Raw genomic sequence first — 20,012 nt, forward strand, 5'->3', positions numbered from 1 at the left:
CTTTTTTGGGGGAGGGAAGAGTTTATGGGATTTTTATTTATTTACTTATTCTTATTAAAGCTTTTTATTTTCAAAATATGTGCATAGATAAATTTTCAACATTGACACTTTCAAAATCTTGTGTTTCAAATTCTCCCCTCCTTCCCCCCACCCCTCCCCTAAATGGCAAGTAATCCAAAATATATTTAAACATATCATTTACTTATGATAGGACTTTTTTCTTTCCTTCCTCCATCCATCTCTCCTTCCCTTCCTTTCTGTCATTGACCTCCTTAATGTATATGTGCAGAGGAATTTTTAGGTCAAATCCTTAGTCACTATCTTTGCATAGTAGCATTTTCTTTTCTAGAGTGATTGATCATTTCCTTGCTCCACCTACAATATTCTCACATTAGTATTCTCATCATAGGAATTTCTGCAGCTTTAATTTTCTTTGCCAATTTGGTGGATGAGAGGTAATAATAGTAATAGCTCTAATATTTATATGATACTTACCATGTGCTAGGCACTGTGCCTTTAGAGAACACATTCACAATTCTTACATTGAAGGAGCTCACAGTCTAATGGAGGAGATAATAATCAAACAAATGTATTTTTAAAAATTGTATTTGAGATAAGTAGGAAATAATTAAGAGAGGAAAGGTATTGGAAAAGAAATCTTCATGTAGACTGGGGGATTTTAGTTGGGACTTAAAGGAGAGAATTTTAAATTTAAATCTAAATTTAAATTTAAAAATTTAGGGGAAAAACTGCCTGGAGCAAAGTCATAAAGAATCTGATACAAGGAATAGTAATAATATTAGGCCAGTATCACTGGATCAAAGAATGCATGGTAAACAGTATATATGTAGATTGAAAAGGTAGGAGTTAGGGGGAAGTTAGTTATGAAAGGCTTTGAATGTCAAAGAGGATTTGTAATTTAGTCTTGGAGGTGATAGGGAGTTCATCTAATTAGAAAATTATTACATTATGTCTTTATCTTTATACTTTACCTGACTCCTCCCTTAGGAGAATATCATTATAATTTGTACTCAAAATGTTGGTGATTTTAATTTAATGAATAGATTCATTCAGCCTCACGATAACAAAAAGTTATATGAATCAAACATTTATACAATTTACAGTGATAGAAATCTGCAATGAAAGGAAAAGGAGGGACAGGGTTATGATAAAATCAAGATTTGTCACTTCAAAGGCACAGAACAACTTGATATAAGCCCTTCCTTTAGATCTTTAGGTCCAGGTATGACATATTTAACAGCTAGTCACATAACCGGATTGTACATTATTTACAGGATATCAAAAATCCAGCTCAGGATTAAGCAGGAGATATCTGTTTATAGCACCATAGGGAAGCTAAATCTAGAGGATTGTATCTTAAAGCCATGCTGAAGTTGTCACTTCAATTATTTTCAGGAATAGATATCTATCTGTGACAGTTTTTAGACTGTACTATATGCCTTTTTCTGCTTTAGTAGTGGAGTGTTGGTTTAATGAGCAGCAGACAACCATATCTGAAGTCGAACTCAGAGCAGTATTAAATTGCCATGCCAACAGATTTTACTTCAAGTAACAGAATTTCACTAATCATAGTTTAGGGCTAGGTTATTGTTTTTACTCAAATGTTCAAACAGTTAAGAAGTTAAAAAAAAATTATGACTTATTCTTCATTTAGAAATTAAGAATAATCATGAGTTCTACCCATACATGATAGTTGTGATGAATACAAAAGTCCAAGGGCAGCTAGTTGATGTAGTGGATAGAGTACCAGTTCTGAAATCAGGATTTAGATTTGGCCTCAGACACTTAATACTTCCCAGCTGGGCAAGTCATTTAGTCCCAAACACCTCAGCAGAAAATAAATAAATAAAATAAAAATTTTTAAAAGTCCAAATGATTGCTAGTTGTGAGCTTTCCAATCTGTATTGTCCATTTTCCCTTAAGGCAGAATTGAAACTTGAGGTCTATTGTTATTAAAGATGTAACCTCAATACATATGATTTAATAATTTATTGAAGTTATATCTTAAATCACCACATACCTTTTCATAAATGATAGCTAAATTTACAGATGAAAACTCACTTATTACAGTAAACTTATAAATGCCCTAATTTGACAAAGAATGGGAGAAGGGACACTATTTCTCAGTCTTATTTTTAGAATTTTATAATATTCAGTCAGTAGGATTGATAAGATCTTATGATCATGCCTGATTATGAGTTTTAAGGGACTTTGATATCTGAAAGAATTTATGCAAGTTTTCCCCCAAACAGTAAATTATCAACATCGTCATCATTTTCAAACTTTTTTTTTAATGAAATCTGTGAACAACTTGATTTATAATCCAACAGAATCCAGACCAAATAGAAACCATTTCTGTAATATAGAAGTAATTTCTCTTTTAATCTAGACCCCATTTACTGTAATTGTTGTAACAAATTTCACAAAAAATTTCAGAAAAGCAGTAATAACAGAAGACAATTTTATGGTTTTTTTTTTTTTAGCCTTTTATTTTCAAAATACATACATAGTTTTAAACATTCACCCTTGCAAAATCTTGTGTTCCATATTTTTTCTACCTCCCTTCCTCCCACCCCTTAGACAGTAAGAAATCCACTCTATGTTAAACATGTACAGTTAATCTAACATATATATAATCTACACACGAAAAAACAGATAAAGGAAAAATGAGAAAGGAAACAAAAAAACAAGCCAACAACAAAAAGAGGTGAAAATACTATGTTGTGATCCACATTCAGTCCCCATGGGGGTTGGGGGGTAGAGTGAGGGGGATATACAGATGGCTCTTTCCATCACAAGTCTATAATTGACCTGAATCACATCATTGTTGAAAAGAACTAGGTCCATCAGAATTGATCATCACATAATCTTGTTGCTTTATATAATGTTCTCTTGGTTCTACTCACTTTATTTAACATCAGTTCATATAAATCTCTCCAGGTCTTTCTGAAATCATCCTGCTGATTGTTTCTTATAGAACAGTAATCTTCCATAACATTCATATACCATAACTTATTGAGCCATTCTCTGACTGATGGGCATCCACTCGGTTTCCAGTTCCTTGCCACCACAAAAAGGGCTGCTTAAACATTTTTGTACATATGGTTTCTTTTCCCCCTTTTTTATGGTCTCTTTTGAGATATAGGCCCAGTAGTGACACTTATGGGTCAAAGAATATGCACAGTTTAATAGCCCTTTGGGCATAGTTCCATATTGTTCTCTAGAATGGCTGAATCAGTTCACAACTCCACTAACAAAGTATTAGTATGTCAGTTTTCCCATATCCCCTCCAAAATTTATCAATTTTTTCCTGTCATCTCAGCCCATCTGAGAAGTGTGTAGTAGTACCTCAGAGTTTTCTTAATTTGCATTTCTCTGATGAATAGTAATTTTAGATAATTTTTTTTCATGTGACTAGACATGGTTTTAATTTGTTCACTTGATAATTTTATCCTTTGATCATTTATTTATTGGAGAATGGCTTATATTCTTAAAAATTTGAGTCAGTTCTCTATTTTAGAAATGAGGCCTTTATCAGAACACTTTGGATGTCAAAATGTTTTCCCAGTTCTTTACTTCTCTTCTAATTTTGTCTGCATTGGTTTTGTTTGTAGGAAATCTTTTTAATTTACTATAATCAAAATTATCTATTTTGCATTTCATAATGTATTCCAGTCCTTTTTTAGCCTCAGATTTTTTCCTTCTTCACAGATCTGAGAAAAAAGAAAAGAAATTACCCAAAAAGCTAAATCAGTTCCTAAGATGTCATACCTTTCTCTGAGGCTTTTGGTTTTAATCCTGGATGAAAGATGGTGAGAGGCTCCAAATGACAACCTCAAATTCCTATCATCCTGCTTTGGAGCTAAAGACTTGTCTAAAGATTGTGATACATCCTTTGAATGGCTATTGAGGGGCAGAATATGGCATTTCCCAGTCATATCCCAGATTATCAAAATAATTAATCTTCACTTCCTTATATTTCCTGCTTTGAAATTTCAAAATTCTTTTTAGATTTTTAAGATCTTACAAATGCATGGTCTTTTAGAAATTCCTTAGTTGACCTAATTGACCCAAATAATTTATTCTGTTTTACAAGACTTTGAAAATTCTATTTCAACCTTCCCAAAAGACATTTTTAGTTTCTGATCGCTTCTGTCATTGTGAAACATAAGGTAGACAGAACTTCCTCAGGACTTCTGTTTTGTAAGTTTTTTTTTTTTTTTTTTTTTTAAATCTCTCTTCCAATGCCTTAATCAATTTTGTTTATTCTTAAGTTGTTCTCTGACTTACATTTTTCTCTTTTCATGGTTAATAAAAATTAAGAGCAAGCAGTTTTTCAGTACCAGATAAATTTAAACTACAAATTGTAAGGCTTTTTTTTTTTTTTTTTTTTTTTTTTTTTGGAGGGGGGGGCTGGTGATGGTTGTTGAGCAATTGAGGTTAAGTGTCTTTCCTAGGGTCACACAGTTAGGTAGTATTGATTTTGAGGTCAAATGTGAACTCAGGTCTTCCTGACTTCAGGGCTGGTCCCCACTGTGCCATCTAGCTGCCCCTGCCTTTTTTTTTTTAACTGCTTTTAATCTAATTTCAATTTCCTTTCTCTAATCAGTGAAATCAACTTCCTTTTTACCCTGTACAAAAATTATAGATTTATCAGTTTTCAGGGAAAGAAATAAGAAGTCTAAATTTTCTCAGTATTTCTCAAGTCATATTTTTATATTTCCTTAAAACAAATTAGACCATGTGGTACCCCAAAACTCACTAAAACATAAGTCCTTCCTTTCAGAAAGGGGAGAGAGGTGCTTAATCTTAATTGCACACCTCTAAAATCTACTAAGACTTTTTTTTAACAATTACCATAATTTGGAAATTGACAGTAAAGATACTATGTGAAGATTTCAAATCAGGTTTATAATGCCATAAATTTTTACAAACCAGGGACAAATTTTCTGTTTTTTGAGGGAGTGGGGATCTGACTTTTTACTTCTGTTACTTTAACGTAGTCAAGGCTGAAATAACAAAAGTATTTTATTGGGACAAGGAGTTTGGCATCAGATTACAGAAAGCTATGAGAACTATTTCAAATATGAAACTTTATTAATATTCCCCAGAATTCTTACCTCTGCAGTTTTCTTTTTACATACATCTTTTGGCTGGCTGCATTTTCTTCGAAATATTCCAGAGTATCAGAATCTACAAATAAAGCTAAATATGACACGAAAACAAACAATTTAGATAAAACAATAAGAAACACATATAGTCACAGCACACAATTTACTAAAAGCTACTTCAGAGCCTTGAGATCTATTTGAGATTTTCATATATTTTAGATAAATTTTAATTTTTTTATTGTATAATAATCAAGAGTGCCAAATTGAGACTAAAATAAGTTTATCAACTGAATCTCTTACATCTTTCACAAATTTCATATAGCACATTCTTCCCCTGATCCCAAGCTCTTCCCCTCCCACTAACACTCTTTCCCTCCCCTCCTCTCCCCCAAAAAATCTCATTTTCCTTAGGGAACTTCTTCAACAATGTAGAGTTTTACCTTAGCATATTTTCTTAAGGGCATTTCTACTGTGAGATTTGCCTTAAATGCTTAAAGAGATTTCCCAGAGCTATATACTTCCCCAACTGTAGATTGAATTATATCATCTATATGGATTCCTTTCATATCTATATTAAGGCCTACTCTTATACTTAAGTTTCAGTCCCTTATCAGTTGTTGGCTCTTGAACATTTTAAATGAAGTATTCCAGAGGCATCTTAAACTCAACATGTCCAAAACTAATACATTTTTTTAATTGAATAGCCAGAAAGTACAGGATTTTATTATTTTTCTTTTTAAAAAAACTTTATAACATGTGTGTTTTGTTTCTTTTCAAAATGATGAGATTTAGTTTTTAATAGCTTTTTATTTCAAAATATATGCAAAGATAGTTTTCAACATTCAGTCTTGCAAAACCTTGTTACATATTTTTTCTCTCTTCATTCCCTCCACTAAAGAACAATATATGTTAAAATTGTCCAATTCTTCTAAACATATTTCCACAATTATCATGCTACACAAGAAAAGTCCGATCAAAATAGGAAAAAATGAGAAAGAAAACAAAAAACAAGCAACAACAAAAAGATGAGAAAATATTATGTTGTGATCTACATTCAGTCTCCACAATCCTTTTTCTGGCTGCCATCACAGGTCTATTGGAATTGGCCTGAATCACCTTTGTTGAAAACAGCCATATCCATCAGAATTGATCATTACATAATCATCTTGTTGCTATATCCAGTGTTCTCTTGGTTCTACTCAATTCACTTAGCATCAGTTCATGTAAGTCTCTCCAGGCCTTTTTGAAATCATCCTGCTGATTGTTTTTTACAAGGCAATAATATTCCGTTACATTCATACTCCATAACTTATTTAACCATTCTCCAACTGATGGATGATGCATTTTATCTTTATCTTCCAAACTTGCCTATTTTTCTTGAAAGCACTCCCACACTTCTAGCCCCCCAGTCTATGACTATGTCATTATCCTGAATGCTTCACTTTACCTTATTCTCCATATTTAATAGATAATTGTGCATAGCTTAGATAACTGTCATCTTAACTTATCACTTCAACACCTAGATTACACCTCTTGCTTAACTCCCTCAAATCTTTAATCATTTTATTCTATTCTATATGCTTGTGCCAGAGTAGTTTTTCTGAAATGCAGATGTGAATATAAACTTTTTTAGCTTTTAAAGCCCTTGATATCCTGACTTCAGTCTATCTCTTGATCCTTGTTGGACATTATTCCATCTTCCTACACAATGCAATCTAGATAAACTGGCATTCTCTTTATTCTTCCCACCAGACATACCATCTCTTGAGCTTTTGAATTGGCTGTCCCACATGATTGGAATGTACTCCATTATTTTCTTCCTTGGAGTTTCTTCTCCTAACCTGCATGAAGCTTTTCTTTATCCATCCACCTGCTAATACTCTTCCTGAGTTTATATGTACTTTAATACATTACTAAAGTTCTATAATTTTTGATAATTTTTCATATTTGCCATGTTAAAAGATATTTACTGCAATTAGTCTCTTAAAAACAGTTTAAAAGTTTTTTCCAAGCATTCTCTCAATTTTCTTAGGGGAAAAAAAATTTAAGACAGTTTACCAAAATAAGTGCTCCCAGACTTTTTCATTAGAGTAAAAATACATATATTTGTGTTACAAGTTCTTGTTCTCTTTGAAAGGAAGCTTCAAAAAATAATTCTATCCTTGTTAATAGAAATAATTCGATTGTTAAGATATATAATTGTTAGGATTACTAGGTGAGAACTCAGGTTGTCTGGACAGTGACAAGGTGAGAATTCAGGTTGTCTGGACAATTACAAGGTGAGAACTCAGGTTAACTTGACAGTTCTCTGGCTCAGACCTTTGGTTTGGGCCTTTAAAGGGAGTTTACACCTTAGGAATTCTAGGAGCAATCTCATTGGTTGAAGTGGTTCTTCCCAGAAGCCCTTGTATGTCCCATGCCCATTCTCTGGGAGGATAAAAAAAGGCAACATTGAACTTGGAGAGCAGTCTGGACTGGGGAAGGACAAGAGCTGGAGGAGATTCAGAGCCAGGATTCAGGAAGAAGAAGAGGCTGGCTGGAGGCTCCAGAAGCCTCCCAAGAAACCTGCTCATAGAGGAAAAGATTATGCAGAAAAGAAACCTCTTCCCAGAGAAGGATTACAACTGAGAGACTATCAGAACATTACATATAATGTGTATTTTTTTTCTCATATCTTGAGATATAAGTAGTTCAAGTCTTACTATTCCTGTTTTACATATGAAAAAATGGGCTCCAAAAATTTTAGTAACTTGCCACCATCCCCTGAATCCAGCATACTATTCATCATGCCAAGTTATAGGATCACCTTTTTATTTCATTTTTCTCTTTTGCTCTCATTACTCTCCTACGCTAAAGTAAAGAATTTACTTTCTCCTTTCCTCAGAACTCAAAGGAAAAATGGTTCCTGTATTTTTGATCACCATTTTCTGCTCCTTTTTTATTTGTTGCCTTCTACAAAACAAACTTTCTCTTTGTCATTCTCCTAAAGAAAAAAAAAACAAAAAAATAACACCATTCCCATGTATAATCTTACCCTCCACTTTCCCTCAGTAACAGCTTTTTTGTTTATATCTTTTATACTTTTCCCATTCACTCCCCAACCCCTTGCAGTCTGGCTTTATTCCAGCTTTTCTTCTGTTGGCTAATGATTTCTCTATCATCAGATCAAATGGTACTTTTTTTTAGTCCTTATCCTCTGTAACCTCTGAAGCATTTCCTACTCAATCTCCTTTCTTCTAAGACTCATGACCATTCTCTTCAGTGAGGCATTCTTCAACGAACTCAATGCTTAAATTAATCTCTTATTCATTAGAATTTTCGTAAGACTTTTATGGCTCACCTTTGCATTTATCACATACTTATTTATATTAGCTATTTGTGCTCGAAGATTGCACACTCCATTAAATTTTGAGGTCAGTGCCTATCTTGTTCCATCTGTTTCTTTAGCCTAGCACAGGAGTTTATCACAATAGATGTTTAATGAATTCTGTTGAAAATAATTGAAATTAATCTCATAAATTGATATGTTAAAGTCTCATAATTTGGGGAAGGCTATCCCTTTCCTAAGCAGGTATAGTGTATAGTTCCTTGTTTCCAAATCACCATTTAGAGTTGTAGAATTTTATTGCTATCAGAACCTTAGAGATTATCTAATACACATGAAAAGAACTTGGTTTTTAAAAAATTATTTGATAATTGTGTTTCACTAAAATTGGTTTCTAGTATATTCCTGTTTGTTATAAGGATCAAATGAAATATTTATAAAAGTGTTTAGCATAGGGCCTGACACTATATGCTATATGAATGTTTTTCTCTTCTTCCCTTAATGTGAGAAGTCCATCTGTTCACCATATTGCCAGAGGGGTACATAGCACAAAACAGATTAAGATCCTTCATCTAGTATATCTCATAGATGAGAAAAATAGGTTAAATCAGAAAGGTTAAACCACATGGGAAATTCATAAAGCTCTAGGCCTCTTACTTGTATTCTAGTAGTGTTCTTTTTACTCTACTTGTAATTCCATAACATGTATACAGATATAGAAATACATACAGATTCCAGTTATCACTCATTCGGAAATTTCTTCGTATCTATCATTTAAAATTTTAAACATTTGCTATATGCTAAACTTTTATGCAAATATTAATACCCAGGGATAAATTTGTCATATAAATTTTTAAATTTTCCTGAAAAAGAATGGAATACTAGATTTTTTTAAATTTAAAAATAAAATTAATCAGCAGTATTCATTTTTTTTTAAATGACATGCATTAAACTTGCTGAAATATAGTGTTTTGTGTTTGCATCAATCAGATGACACACTACAGAAATTTGGGCCTGGTCCTGCGATCTGAATTCCTTCTCTGCAGCTCTATTGTTTATTTAGAGTTGTCTGAACTTTGCTGATGGTTACACAGCATAGGCTAGAGAGAAGACTTCATCCCAGGCCTCCTTGAAGACTAGGGCTAGCTTTCTATCCCCATTTGCTAGCCACACTCACATATAAAAAGTTTATTTAACTATTACTAAACTTAAGTTTGCTCAAAAGTAGAAAATGAATTGATAAGGAAATTAGGACATTTGGGTTGGGTGTGTACTCTTTCTTGAGATAGCTTTGTGACTTGATCATATCTTTTGTACTTTCTGTGCCAGTTTTTCTGAGGTTGTAAAAGGTTGGGATAGAGGAGATAATCTAAAATTCTTTCCAACTCTGCTTTTATGAGTGATAAGGAAATTCTATGAGGGCCATATTTTTTTTTTAAGAACTAATGGTTTTTCTTCTGTTGTATATTTTCTTTAGTAACTAATTGTGAAGTTTAAACTGGAGCTGAAGACTTTAAAGGGCCACTAGATGGCTCTTTATTCACTTCTAAATCTTGTATTAGCTTTACTTGTTTTTATATTATATCAAGTCTTGGTTATTAAACAAAGTAAATAACATTATAAATTGAACTTCAAATAAGAGAGGCAGTGATGTTTTTTATTTTACTTTTTTAATTGAGTAGAAAATTTTTAAATAAAGGATTAATAGTCTTCCTAATTACAATAATATTGTTAATTCCATGTGATATGTTAAAAATTAATTTCTTCATCAAAAGTTTTATTTTCAGAAGTAGAAATTATATTAGAGGGTTAGGAATCTTAATAGCAGATATTCCAGATGAGGCAGAGACCTTCCCTTGGTATTTTATTTTAAAAAGGAGAAGATTCAAAGGGCAGCTAGGTGGTGCAGTGGATAGAGCACCATCCTTGAATTCAGGAGGACCGAGTTCAAATGTGATTTCAGACACTTAACACTTCTTAGCTGTGTGACCCTGGGCAAGTCACTTAACCTCCCAGCCTTAAGGGGGGGGGGAGGAGAAGATTCATACAACTGATCGTGGATTTAATTCTGGAAGAGACCTTAAGGAAGATATTAGAGAATGACCTGGGGAAACAGGAAAAGGATTCTAGATAATAGAATTAGAAGGGGATTTTAGAGGCCAGAGTATGTCTAATACTTCCCACTATTCCCTTTCCTCCTTCCCCCCACCCCCAATTCTTCTTCCATTTTGCTGATGTGTCTAAGGCTCTGAGACATGAATGATTTGCCTCAGGTCATAGGGGAAACAAAACAAAACAAAACTTGGATCATTAGAAATTGGAAGAAGTTATTGATGAACAAGTTTCTCTATATCAAAGTAATTCCCTTAAACTGATTAGAGGCAAGATTTGAGATGCAAGTAGTCATCTTAGATTGGACCTTAGTCTTTTTTGGTGTGAAGTTAGTAGGGTCTAGAAAGTTTTTTTTTTTTTTTCCCCTTCTTCTTTTCTTTAAAATTAGAAAGAAACCCTATGTAACATGAAAGAAAAGGAAAAAGTGAAAAAGGAGGTAGGACTTTCCCCTGTTTGGACCTATTTACCCTCAACTAAGAGGAAGCAAGTAGAATCTTTGAATGGAGATATATGCTATCCTTCTTTTAATGTTTTTTGAACTTTTGTCCCCTTTTCCCCAACACAACACATTTTTTTTAAGTTAAATATTAAACTTACAAATTTAAAAAAGCATAATATTTTTTAAAATAAATAATTTATTATTATAAGAACTTTCTTGGTTTAGATTTGTGATTTTTATCGGTGTAAGGAAACAACCTTCAATAAAGCTACGGTCTCTATAACTTAGTTTTTAGAGTTTCCTGTGACATTAAAAATTATCACTTGATTATATTGTGTATCAGAAGCAGTATAAGAACTTAGAAATAATTGACTCCAAGATCAGCTGCTTTGTCAGTTATACCACCTTCTTAATCATGGAAGCTGCATGGTATGGCAGAACTTGAACCTTGGGGTGGGGAGGGGGAATTAGAAAACCTGGGTTCTAGTTGCAAGTTTCTTCATTTGTTGTATAACTTTGAGAAAGTCATTTAATAGTCTTTTGCATAATGAAATATACATGATTCACAACTAATGAATTATTATGTCAAAGTTTTACTTCCCTAGTGTTATTAATTATGCACAGAAATAATTGGTGCTCAGATCCTATTCTTCATTGTGTCAGAGACCAAATTCTAGCTTCTCTAAGGGTATGCCAGTAGAAATATTCTATCATGCAGTGAAGGTTTTGAGTAAAACATTCTGCTTTTGTAATCAGTTTTCCAAGTGATCATGGAGACTCATTACCATGAAACAAACAAAAAAATTATTTGCTTGTGATTTTGTAAAATCTGACAGATGCTGACTCTAGAAAGTATTAGGACTCTTGTGCCAATTTTTATATTTAAAATTTTATATTTTAAAATAATTTTAATGGTACTGTGAAAGTTACAAATTTGTGTATTTTCTACCTAGTAGTTTTTCCAGGTTACCTGTTGAAATGGCTGGTCCATTCAGTTATTAAGCATTGCCAAAATGTGATACTGTGTTTTAATAACACACGGAACATAGTCTTGCAGAATTTCTAGCATCATTAATTAATTAGTTTGTCAATCATTCAGTTATTTATTTGTGAGATGAAGCTGATACATAAGCACTTAGATTAACTATGACTAAAATTTTTCTTTGAAGTATACTAACAATTTTTTTGCCTGTCAATTCTATCTTTAGAAGATACAACACTTCCTTGCTAGGGGAAATATTGAGAGGGTCCTTATAAGCATATACTACCTTCCCACTAGCAAAGTTATGCTCTCAGGTATGAGAAAACAGAATTTAGATTTCAAACTACTTTACCATACCTTATTTCTAATAGTATGACTCAATTAAGATTTCTTTCTGAAGTTGACTAAATGAATTTTGGAAATTCAGATTTTGTTTTTTGATTAACTTCCATCATAAAATCTAGACTTTACCTAAAAAACGATTTTGTAGCCAAACTTAATATATGAAGTTTTTGCATCGTGGATTTTTTTTTCCTTTCATTAATAGTAGAAATAAAGTTGTAATCCCAAAACAAAACGTCTTTAGGTTTAAGTACAGTCGGCAATACATTTGTTTCTAGTTATTTTTATTCTCTACAGCAAACACTTTAATGCTGTGGGTATTATTTAAAATATTATAAAGTATCTTAACATCTTAAAAGTTATTTTAAAATTAAGATTTCTTCAACTGTAGGTTAACACAAGACAGTTAAAATATTATGCAGTCACCTAAAATATTATGCAGTCAATAAAATCTTTGTTTCAGTAATAAAAGAAAGTTGTACTTTTTTAATTCACAGTTTTTAATTTGGAATGAATTTAGAATTGTATGTAATTTGAATTCCTTTAGGGCTAGGGATATCTTTTTGTTTATTTTTGTTTAATTGGGGGCCTGGAATAGTACTTAACCTAGGTGTACTAGGCACTTAGATTCTTTTAAAAAACTTATTTTGAACTACATTGCAAAATAAAGAAAATAATTTTTTTACATGCAGATGGAATGTCAGCTATAAAACAATTATTCAATTAAGGATAAATCCAAGTACAGAGTAACTGGACAAAGTTTGTGTTTAATCTTATTGGTTAATTTGCATTTCCTTTGGTGTGCTATTAAAATTTCAATCACAAATATTGTTTTGTTTTAATTAAAATTGTTGATGGTGCCATGAAAAAAAACCTATGTATAGATAACTCTTCCCCATTATTCAAGATACACTCCAATAATTTACTAGTAAGAAAATGACTTGTAGTAGGTTTTGCATGAGCATATTATAAAACACTAGAAATTACCATAATTTTTTATCAATATTGGTATAACCAAAATTGGTCATAGAGGCAAATGCTATTAAACACAAACATGCCTCTTTCTGACAACTGCCACCACTTTTGTGCAGTTTTTCACCACCTCTTGGTTGGCATCCAGTTCAGCCACCAACCAGGCAGTCATTTTCTTATTGTGCAGTTTTGACCATGTGGGTTCCCTCCCCTTCAGTGTCACCCTATCACCTCCAGGATCAAATATCTTCTCCTAAGCATCCAAAATCTTCTCCTAGCTTGCATGATTTTGCAACTAAAATTTCTTCTAGAAGAACGCATCTTAATTCTAGTGCTTTCCCTTTGTTTAATTATTTCTTATTCATCTGTATAACTTATTCCTTATTTTTTTCTTCACTTACGGTTCCTTGAGGACAGGGACTATCTTTTACCTTCCTTTTTTCCCCTGATGCTTGGTATATGCCTGGTACATAGTAGGCACTTAATAAATTTTTATTGATTCACTGCTCTTATCTATTTCTTTGAAACAGTTTCCTTCTAATGTGATCAGTCAGAGAAATAGATTCTAATGGATTTTTTGTCATTTACCTTGGCTGAGCCTGGAAGTAAGATTATATGCTTAGAGCTGAATGGGACCTTAGAGGTTTATTCTTTCAAATTCCCTTATTATGTTATAAGGAAATTGAACTTCAGAGAGGTAAATTATAATAGGTAACAAGGTTTGCAAAGCACTTTACTTATATACACTGTCTTTTGATCCTGACAACTGTGTGAAGTAGGTAGTATTCCATCATTTTACATATGAGAAAATTGAGAAAAAGATCAAAAGACTTCTCTAGGATCATGTGATGAGGTTGTTGTGTGGCGCAGTGACTGGAGTCCTGTGCCTGGAGTCAGGAAAACCTGCCTTCAAATCTGACCTTAGACACTTCACTTAACCCTATGTGGCTCCATTTTCTCATCTGTAAAATTAACTGGAGAAAACTGTTCTAGTATTTTTGCTAAGAAAACTTCAAATGTGGTCACAGAGTTGGAGTATCATAACTGAAAATGAGAAAGGATAAATTTGGGGCAGCTAGGTAGCACATTAAACTGTGGGATTTGGAGTCAGGAAAATTCATCTTCATGAATTGAAATCCCGCTTCAGATACTGCTAACTTAATTCTGGATGCACATCATTTAACTCTGTTTGCTTCAGTTTTCTCATCTATAAAATGACTGGGAGAAAGAAATGGCAAGCCACTCCAGTATCTTTGCCAAGAAAACCTCAAATAGCACCATGAAGAGTCAGATGTGAATGAAACAACTAAGCAAGAAAAAGAGCCATATAACTAGCAAACATTGCATCCTGACTCCCAATTAAGCCCTTTTCTGACTTAGCTGACTTGGTAGGCAATGACTTACTCAGTCACACTTCTTTTGAACATCCATACGATTGCTCCAAAATCCATGTTGTTTTCCAATGTACTATACTGTCACCTTTTATTTCTTAAATGGAGGAAATTAGTAAAATCCTTAAAAGAAGTAGGCAAATAATTATAATACACATGGAAAGGAAATCTTAATCCTTTTATGCTACCCAAGTTATTCAATTTTTTTTTAAATATATGTAAACATTTATTTTGTATACGTGAAAAATTTGTTTGCTTTGTGGTCTGTCTCCAGCAGTTATTAATCCGCTGTTGAATTCTCCTGTACTTTTCATTCAAATGCTAATTAATCTCTGGTTAGTAGAAAAAAACTACTCAAAGCTTTATAATATCACTGCTCATGATAATTTCCCCCCCCCCAGGCAATTAGGTTAAGTGACTTGCCCAGGGTCATACAGCTAGGAAGTGTTATGTGTCTGAGGTAAAATTTGAATTCATGTCCTCCTGACTTCAGGGCTGCCCCCCATGATAAATTTCAAAGTGAAACAGACTGCTTTATCCTTTGGCAGAAAATCTGAATCGATTAAAGAATATGTAAGTCCTAGAATCAGATTGATTTGGCAGAATAATATTGATATCTTCTTAGTCTGTTGCATTTGAGATAACATTTTAGGTGACAATAAGAAATTAGAATATTTAAAGTAATACATGATATATAAATGAATTGTTTCAATTGTATAAAGTTGTTTGAAGTGATTGTATTGCTTTTATTTCAGGAATAATATGAAAATGTAGAACTATTCTTGAGTTTTATAATTTCAGGGTTTTCCATTATCCCATTCTTCACTAAGACTATCTATCCCTTATTTCTTTTCTTATGCTTCATTCAGACCATTCTCTATAACTTTCTAGCTGATATGACATGTTCATTCTTAGCTTGATGCTTACAGTTATTCTTAGATTTTCCCCTATGTCTAAATTCTAATACTTGTGCTTATTCTTCAAAGTGTTGTGAAAATATACACAGCATTTTATTATAAATCTTAAATTATTATTAAATTATTAATTATTAAATCATTAATTATTTAATTATTGTTAAATTATTAAATTATTCTGTAGGTATGCCTGAGACTCTGGTACTTTAAGTGACTTGATAATATTAAGTGACAAGGTCACACAAAAATTGGGGTCAAAGTTAGACTTTAGTCAACACATTTTTTCTGATTCTGAGCCTGAGTATACTATATTTTTTTTAATGTTTTTATTGATTTTTCTATCTACTCTAATTAAAAGAAGCTGTAACCATGTAGTATTTAAAATCATTATTATTAGTAATGATCTATTTAGAATTTGGCTGTCATGTGTTAATGACCATACAGGAAAATGTTGGTTTGGACAGCATTATGGAGGAATGCCCCCATATTAAACAGAAAAAGTACAAATGAAATGAAAGAAAAGCATTCTTTATAATTTGATTTTGTTTTGTTTTTGTTTTTGTTTTTTTCAGGAGAGAAATAGAAACAAACAATAACTATGTGGAGATGCCCTGCTAGAATTACAACACTAATGATGTAGACTCTGGAAATGCCTCCTATGTCTAAGAAGACGTTATTAAAGCTTTTTTTTTTTCTTCTGCTTAAGGTGACATCTTTGAACACTTTAACACACAATTGACTCTTCTTGTATTGGTTCTCATCAGCGCATCTGCCCTTATACTCTCACCAAACACTTGAGAACTGTAACTTTGTCAAGCACTTTCTGTCCTGAAGCTTTTACCAGTATCTGCTGTCTTTTGTAATTATGCATCCTAGCTAAGGCACAGGAGACTGAATGAATGCAAGGATTCATTAACTCTTTGAATTTGTTAAATACTAACAACCATTAGAAGTGGTTCAATGATGTAAGATTCATACTGCTTCAACTTTTTCTTTGTCGTAGTTTTTTAATTGTCAATTTTTAGCTCTTTGACAGATTAAAAGCAAAATCATGCCATATTTAGTCCTGGAGTAAAACTCAAGTCTAAATGTTCATGTGAAAATTATTGTAGTAAACTTTCAATATGGCAAAGCAACCTTAAGCTATATTTTAGCCAAACGAAATATAATCTAAAATCATATTAGAATGATATTTCCCTTGTCTCAAATTGTTTGGTGTAACAGCATATTGATATGCAGCTTGGTGGATGTCACCAATTAATGCACATTCTTCCTCTTCCCCATTCTCTCCCAACTTATAACATGTATACTGAAAAATGTGCATTTGTCTGAAGAATTATTTTGTTTGCTACCACTTGATGAATCTCAAAAGTTTTAAGTAAATGTACCTCAGTCTAATCAGACTTTTTATGACCTTTCTAACTACATTTAAAATAATCCTTAATTCTTATTTCTGGATCTTTGCGAGCCTGACAGATTGCTATCATGAAGTAAAAAATTTACTCCTAGATGATTCATTAGCTAAATAAACATAGTTCTTGTTTAGCAAGCATATACTGTTTCTCACCTTTTTTCCTCCAGCTTTCGCAGTGTCCTAGCATCCTCAAAATACTTTGAAATATGGCCTTGATCCATGGTTTAAATCAGTATCTAAGTGAATATGTTGATGTTTTATTGATCAGAGCTATATAAGTGGGAATATAACATATCTGGGTATTCTTGTAGTTGCCTTTTTTTTTTTTTTTTTTTTTTTTTTTAAACATCTTACCTTTTCTTTAATTTTAGCTACATATCAGCATTAATTTTGTATCTTGGAAGAAATTGATTTAAACAATTTAAAACATCAAGCATCTGTATTAACTGATTTGATTTCATAACATCATGATGATGATGATGATGAACATAATATACTAGCACCAGAAATTACTGTCCTAAAAGGAAAAAACTGTGTAGAAAGAAAATGTGCTAAGGCTGTTAATAGCAATACAGAAGATCCGAATACCTTGATGTTTCACATTACTCTATATATGTTCACATCATGTCTGGAAATGTTTCTTTTTACTGTGGTCTCAGTGATCACTTCAGTTCCAAAATTTAATTATAAATATAGCATTGGTTTCTCTGAGGCTTTCATTTAAATATTTTTAGGTTGCACAGCTCTTCTTCCTGTGTAAATACTGTATTCAAATAAAATGATACAGTACTTGCAAATATCTATAGCTATTTCACAGCTACTTAGTAGTCAGTCTAGTTATTTCAATGTGTTGAGAACATTCAAATCTCAGTAGCATAAAACAAAAACACTTTTCTTAAAGGGAAATTGCACCTATTTTACCCATTTTAAGTGTTTAAAAAAGTAAGCCATGAAACCTTTTATATTGTGTCTGTTATAGTTGTTTATAATTGCAATTGGCATTTGGGTATAGTTACCAAACTTTTTTTTTTTTTTTTTTTTTTTTTTTTTTTTTTTTTTTATCAGTAATGACAATAGGGCATATATCATCAGGATGTTGGCTATTCTGCATGGTCTAAGGAACTGATTCTTTAGAGCTTCAGAGAGAGCCTGAGCCCTTCTCTACCCCCAAAGGGCCTCTATTTTTGGCACTTTAATATAAATTTTGTTTTTTAAAAATACATCTAGTTCAAATTTGTTTAATTTACATGACTTCTATGGGATAAATCAGCATGGGAGCACTTTTCAGCAAGCCAGCTGATTGCAATAGCAGGCTCAAATGTCATGTGTAATTAAATAATTTGAAATAAGATTTATTCACAGTGAGAAATACATTGCAGTGCCTTCAACCTGGATTGCTAACGTTAAGTGAAATAGGTGCAATAGTCCTTTGGAATAAGAATTTTCTATTTTATAATGTAGGGTTTTCTCCCAATTGGTAATTGTTTTTCTTTATTAAATTTTCTTCTAAGCACCCATTTTCTCTTCCTTCTTGGTCTATCAACATAGTACTTATAAGATTTATTTTCCTTCAGTGAAGCTAATAGATAATTGTCTCAGCAGCACAACTGAATGTTCTTTAACTGTAGGACCAAATGGCAGAGAACCTGGGTTCTGAGATAGGAGAGCACTTACCAAATATTTGAAGTAATAGAGCATACAGAAAAATTATTGGCCCAGTAAATTTTTTGTTTAATGTTTTTCCTAGTTCTGGTTTGAATGTTTCTTATTAAAATTACCTTCTGTAGGTATTTTATGTTGGAAGGTATTCTAGTTTATATATTTAAAAGTAAAAAACTAACTAACCAAAATTAGTATTCTTTCTCTATACATACTGGTATACATACTGGTACTTGCAGATTCTTTCCAAAAGAAGCCCCAGCCTTTTTTTAGTTTTGGTATTTCTTTCCACATTTTTAACTTACAATAGTCATTCTAACTCAAGAACTGTGTTCTTTTTGGATACCATGCATGGGGGTGGGGCTGATGTTAAACAGTTTGCAATAAAAAGAATCAGCTTAAATAATTTAATACTTTCAAATGAATTTTGCATCCTTTAAAAATAAGTTTGAGAAATTTAAGAGACTTGTGTTTTCATTAAGTTTTGCATATCTTTTGTTATGCCATGTAAATTCCCTTCTCTTTTTCTTATGATTAAAGAAAAGGTTATGATAAAATGATTAGTTCATTTACATTCTCTTGTAGCAAGAACATGGGACTTTGAATTTTGTCGTGTTTGGGTTTGTTCATTCATGTGAATGATGGTACAGTTGGGTGAGGATTTCTGTTATGGTACCAAAACTCACCATTTGGTCCTCTTTAATCTTTGAGGGTTTCAATAAAAACTGTTCACTCACACCTGCCTATTTTTTTCCTAGATTTTCTTTTGTCAATATATAAGATACTGCCCTATGAAGAATAAATTTTGCAACATTTTTTGCTTACAGAATTATGGCTTTCATGATTTACACCTTTCCCTCTGAGTATAAATGGATTACATCACAACTTAATTTGAAATTTAGTTTTAAAACAGCCTTTTCAGGTTTGTGTTACCAAATTCACTAGAATAATTTTTCTTATTTGAACAAAAGATACAAACTCAATTTTTTAGAATTATTTAGCTGTTTCCTTTTTTTTTTTAGCAATAATGTCAAGATAGCTCAACCCAACCCTTCTCTAGTTTTACATGCCTATTAAATTTTCCTCCTTAAAAAAAAAAATCAAAACATTCCAATCTCTTTCCTCTTTTTCCACTCAGACCCCAGGCTGAATGTCACAAGCTTATATTGAGCTTTAATCCCTATACCTTTATGATAATACTGAGGGAGCTTGCTTGTAAATAGCATTTATGCTGTAGAGATATTTTATTTTGATTCCACCTTGTATTTCTCAGTACATTATACTTGATATTCTATCCATAGGTTAATATAGAATATTTCTGTACTGGGAA

General features: G+C 32.2%; 1 protein-coding gene across 10 annotated transcripts in view; it reads left to right on the plus strand.

Annotated features, from left to right (window-relative positions):
* YTHDF3 (YTH N6-methyladenosine RNA binding protein F3) overlaps positions 1–19,418 on the plus strand; it is a 38,084-nt gene extending 18,666 nt beyond the window's left edge. For 9 of the 10 annotated variants that reach the window (XM_074278772.1, XM_074278773.1, XM_074278767.1 and 6 more), the window contains one exon: positions 16,182–19,418. Coding sequence is in view for 3 of the 10 variants with exons in the window: in XM_074278775.1 (XP_074134876.1) it covers positions 16,182–16,205 (24 nt within the window). In the remaining 7 variants the exon portion in view is untranslated. Of the gene's footprint in view, positions 1–12,216; positions 12,382–16,181 lie in introns of those variants that run through there. The other variant, XM_074278776.1, reaches the window with a different exon arrangement.
* Positions 19,419–20,012: the final 594 nt, after the last annotated feature.

Source organism: Sminthopsis crassicaudata, chromosome 1 (assembly GCF_048593235.1).
Source record: "Sminthopsis crassicaudata isolate SCR6 chromosome 1, ASM4859323v1, whole genome shotgun sequence".
Taxonomy (NCBI): domain Eukaryota; kingdom Metazoa; phylum Chordata; class Mammalia; order Dasyuromorphia; family Dasyuridae; genus Sminthopsis; species Sminthopsis crassicaudata.